At 44.0% G+C, this 5,000-nt stretch overlaps 2 protein-coding genes across 2 annotated transcripts in view; one reads left to right on the top strand and one right to left on the bottom strand.

The window, feature by feature from the left end:
• mtpap (mitochondrial poly(A) polymerase) overlaps positions 1-3,185 on the bottom strand; it is an 8,358-nt gene extending 5,173 nt beyond the window's left edge. The window contains exons 1-5 of the mRNA XM_080855583.1: positions 3,047-3,185; positions 2,594-2,760; positions 1,537-1,767; positions 474-698; positions 1-193 (exon numbers count right to left, since the gene is read on the bottom strand). The exon at positions 1-193 is cut by the window's left edge and continues 16 nt beyond it. Coding sequence (XP_080711709.1) covers positions 1-193; positions 474-698; positions 1,537-1,767; positions 2,594-2,760; positions 3,047-3,179 — 949 coding nt within the window. The 5' untranslated portion in view covers positions 3,180-3,185. The remainder of the gene's footprint in view (positions 194-473; positions 699-1,536; positions 1,768-2,593; positions 2,761-3,046) is intronic.
• A 1,350-nt stretch (positions 3,186-4,535) lies between these two features.
• The window catches only part of map3k8 (mitogen-activated protein kinase kinase kinase 8), a gene marked incomplete at its 3' end in the record, with an annotated part of 5,442 nt that continues 4,977 nt past the window's right edge, over positions 4,536-5,000 (top strand). Inside the window, exon 1 of the mRNA XM_080855635.1 lies at positions 4,536-4,618. The remainder of the gene's footprint in view (positions 4,619-5,000) is intronic.

The raw sequence follows: 5,000 nt of genomic DNA on the forward strand, positions 1-5,000 counted from the left end.
GGTCACACTGGAAGCCTGAGGGCTGGTGTGAGAAGCGCACCAGGGGGCACCGGGCGTTTAGGATCTTCTGCACCCCCACACAACCGGGGGCAAACTGCTCCAGACCCTCCCCCACCACAGACAGCACGCTCTGGGTCACCGTTCGCTCTGATGCGACCCTCTTCGTCTGGTACTCCACAGCGAGACCAGAGGGCTGCATGGAGGGATACAGCCCAGTTAGAAGACACAAACACACACACACACACACACACACACACACACACACACACACACACTTTCCATCGCACACACTTAGAAAAAACACATGTTTGGCTGTCCTTCCCAAACACACACACAAACTGACTCCCAGGCACGAGCTCATGGTTACACCAACATACATCAATCAACCGCCTTATCAGATGTACACTCTTTCGGACACGTTGACCGAAGGAGATAAAGTGTGCTCTTAAAAGCACATCCTGATTGATGCTAACCCTCTTTATGCTCCTCCCACTGACTGTGTCCAGATCCAGGAAGAGGTCGAGGTCGCAGCCCAGCTTCCCAAAGCCATTGACCGACGAACCAAATAGCCTGATGGTACATTCTGGGAAGAATGCACCAGCGACATCTTTGAGGAGGGAGCAGACCAGGAAGCGAAGAGCAATGTTCTCATTGGTCAGCTCCAGTGTTGTTGTTAGAGAGTGCATTTGCTGGTCTATCTGCACATAAAAAGGGAGACAGTGAATATGTGAGAAAGAGTGTGTGACATTGACTTATGTGTATATTCAATCAATGTTAAATAACACAGTCATTTCTATACATTGAAAATCATAGATATGGACTACAATAGATAGTTCAACAGTATACCATTTTATGTAAAGGTCCAGACTGGGACTATTTACAACATTCTGCCAAAACTGGATATGTATTAGTATTGAAGAGTCAGACGAATATTAAGATATAATTAAGTCTGTAGAAATATAGACGGAACGGAAGCGTAATCAATAACAACATTACAGGCATTTCTAAACCTCCTGTAGGTGGAGCTTGAAAGTGGCTAAAACTCTTTGGCTAAAAGTAGTAATTCCATGCCATATCATATACTGCTATGCACACCTGTGATGCAATACGTGTGAAAAAATATTAATAACATATGAAGCCCTGACCAGACTTGCATAGGCCTGGTTACTTATAAAGATATACTGTACGTCAGAGATAATCATGGTGAAAGATATTCTAAATGTACTGTAGGTTTAGCCAAGAATGAAAAGGCATGAAAGGCATTTCTAAACCTCTGTTGGTGAGGCTTGAAGGCGGCTGAAAATCTTTAACTAGAAGTCCAGTGCAGAAACAAAGTTGACAGAGTCATAGTCCAAAATTTCTCCAAAAAGATTTATCTCCAAACAGTTAACTCATCAGGTAGAGCCACACTCAAGGCTGATCATCTAATTGCTTAACTTATGAGTGTGCAACGACAGTTTAACCCCACTCCTTGAACCATGTCACATCTTCCATGTTGAATATTCCACCAAGGCCTTCACCCTGAGAGATACTCACACTCTCCTCTTTGGCAAGCTTCTGAATCAACTCATTGACTGACAGAGATGTCTGGGGTTGCAGCTTTAGGCTGGTCAGCCCATCTGATAGGTCCACTCCATTGCTCTTTAGCGTGAGGAGGCGGGACTTAAAAGGCACAGAGGCTTCATGTTGGATGTTTGGCAGACTGGCAGCCCCATGGAGAGAGCAAATGCCATCCCTGCTGGCAAACTCCACCACAGCGTATGAACCCTACACACACACACACACACACACACACACACACACACACACACACACACACACACACACACACACACACACACACACACACACACACACACACACACACACACACACACACACACACACACACACACACACACACAAACACACACACACACAAACACACAATCAATCAATCAATCAAAAAAGCTTTAAACACACTTTAAATAACTTAATGTATAAACACACACAAGAGATGAGTGGGTAAAGCTGGACCAGCTGAAATTACGTCTACTTTAAAGGAAGTTCCAACAGCCACTGTCTTTTCTCTACCATAAGTTTAAATATTTGGCTATGAATACACAACACTACTGGCTTATTCATGTGGGACTGGTCAGTATTTAGCTGAACAAAACAAGACAACAAGACCTTATCTTAACTAGTAAAAGAATATGCTATTCCGCCATCCAGCCATTTGGACATTTCTGACCTACAACTACTTGCTTCTTAAGAGATTCTTTAGCCTACATATAATAAGCAGTCACTCATCATAGCATACATAAAATAATACATTACAACTGACAGTCATTAGATTAATTACTGAATTGGTTGAGGTAACACAGAGAGACAGGGACACAAAGGTTTGTACGAAACTGTAAACACAGCACACCAATAATTGAACCTATCCAGGCATGCAGACAGTCAAACAGACAGACAGACAGACAGACAGACAGACAGACAGACAGGCAGGCAGGCAGACAGACAGGCAGGCAGGCAGACAGAAAACAGTAAGAGAGATACAATGGCAACCATGTACAGCTGAACATCAGTTGTATCCTGATGTCACACTTACATAGCTGTCATAGAAGAAACAGTTGTTGATGGTTCCATATTTGGACAAGAACTTTAGGATCTTCTTTTCAGAAGTCTTCGAGGGACAGCTGATCAGAACGGACCTGTCAGCACGCTCAAGCGACTCCTCCTGTAGCGTGAGGAAAGACTTCCCAGCATCTTGATGGACTTAAAATATCAAGAGAGGTAGCCATCGGTTTAAGATTAACAGGTGCTATCGAGGTAACAAATCATGCATACATTCATTCAAAATCCTCTCAACTACTTAAAATAGCCTACACAGAGTGTATGCACTGGCTTTTGACCAACGTTAAAAGACACAGACGGCAACAAACCCATCGGCACCTGAGTTTAACAACAAGTAACGTTAGCGATAGCCGTAGCATGACCAGGTTCGGTGCACATCTAACTTAAATCTTTCCAAGAAAAAAACACACTAACAGCAAGGCCCTACCCGTAAGGGGCTGACAAGCAGCTGCGCCTGTGCCGGCTCTTCTCTGGGACGGCGTCAATATCCTCCGAAAGCATTTAAACAGTTGCCCGTTTCCCCGCATATGTAACCTGCTTGCTCCCATGGAGGCCGCCATTGCTGAAGCCTGAATGACAGCCACGCGCGGGCGGTCGGACGGCGGCTGGGAAGTTTGGAAAGAATGCGTTTTAAAAGTCGTGTCATTTTTCTAAAGCTTAGGGTGGCTTTACACGACAACGCTCCCGGGTGAAAACGACAAAATATTTTATCAGATGTGCCTTTCGTTTAGACGGCGACAGCGTTTTTGGGGCTTGAAAACGCAAAGAAATGAACCCACCCTCCAGAGTGGAAATCTTAAAAACGCTCCACCGTCACGTTCCCGTCTAAAGGGTTGAAAACGCAAAAGTGTGCTCTGAGCTGCTCACGCTGGCTATCCTTGCCTACGCGTTGACGTCATACCCATGTGCAGTACATCCAAACACCAACAAACGTCAGATTCAACATTATTTTAATGGCCACACATACAGGAAATTAACATGTCGGATTGCTGCCATGCTTTGGTTTTCCGAATTTCGATTTCGCGCTAAGGAGAGAAGTAGAAGGACGTTTCAACGCATGCGCGCGCTCTTGGTGTTGTTGTATGACAGTGCTTCACAGTACCACCTAGCCACCTGGCATGCATACTACATCAAGTTTCACACATTTTTGCGTCCCCGTGTGCATGCAGATTTCCACCCAAAGTCGCTCGTCTAAACGCGAAATAAAAAGTGGGAACGCAACGCCACTTTTGCGGTTTGTGTTCAGATCGTTGTCGTGTAAAGCTAGCCTTAGTTTGCGCATTACAGGCAGGGTAGGTAGGCTCGCTGAAAAGTAAAGTTCAATGAAAGTTTCCCGACTTATGAACACATACACACATCATAAAACCACCACTAAATGAGTTTTGAACAAACGTAATGAACAAAGAATCTTTAAGACTGACCTTTAGTGTGAAAAGGGATAACATGAAAGGTGAAATACGAAAAAAGGCCAGCCAGGCCTTTCATCTCTGTCAGATTTGGAGATACAATTATGCTGTTTTGGGTTGTTTTTTTGTTTTGGTTTGTCCAAGTGTTGAAGAGAGTATTAATTGGTTAAACATTAGTTGAAGTAGCCTATGTATGAAACAATAGGCTACTGAAATGCAGAAAATAATTCAGTATCAACTATAGATGAAGAGGTTATGTGGTCTGTGTGCTGACTAGAAGGAGGCGGAGACCACACGCAGTCATTGACGCAGTGGAAACGAAGAAACTGGTCTGTCAGGTGGACTGTCGAAACTGCCCCGAGTTGAAGTTCTCAAACTTGACCGTGTAATGAGATACCAGGGAAACCGGAGAACGAAAAGAAAAACGAAACGAAAACGAGTAGTCTTAGCCCCTTAATCGCATCTCTTTCTCGCTCTCACAGTGCGCTCTCTGACTGCACACGGTCATCACTCACACTTAACAGAGTCCACGATGACTCTGGCAGTGTCACTGCTGGACAAGGAGATATTTTTGAGATTGCCACGAATTTGAGGTAAGATTTTACGTCGCGCAACGGTTGCCTATACTATTCTGATTTAATGTAATTGTCTACTGTTCGCACGTTTAGCTGTTGTTAACTGTTCTGAGAACACGCAAAAAGTTTGCAAACACTGTTTTCTATTTCTTCGATTATGTCCATTGGCTAACGCTCGAGTTCAAATTATTGTTGCTAAGCACTGTTTCCACAACTGTGACGACTGTGTTCAGAAAACCATTTGATTTCCCAGTATCCTCTATCACGAGGAAGACATGGCACCTTCCTTTTTACTGCATCATGGCATCAGATATATTTCCAGCAGCAAGATGCACTCTAGTCCAGACAATTAAAAGACAATGTTAGTTGGTCGAGGTAATTTGCAGTAACAGGTGTTGTG

Source organism: Sprattus sprattus (genome assembly GCF_963457725.1).
Source record: "Sprattus sprattus genome assembly, chromosome: 17".
Lineage (NCBI taxonomy): Eukaryota > Metazoa > Chordata > Actinopteri > Clupeiformes > Clupeidae > Sprattus > Sprattus sprattus.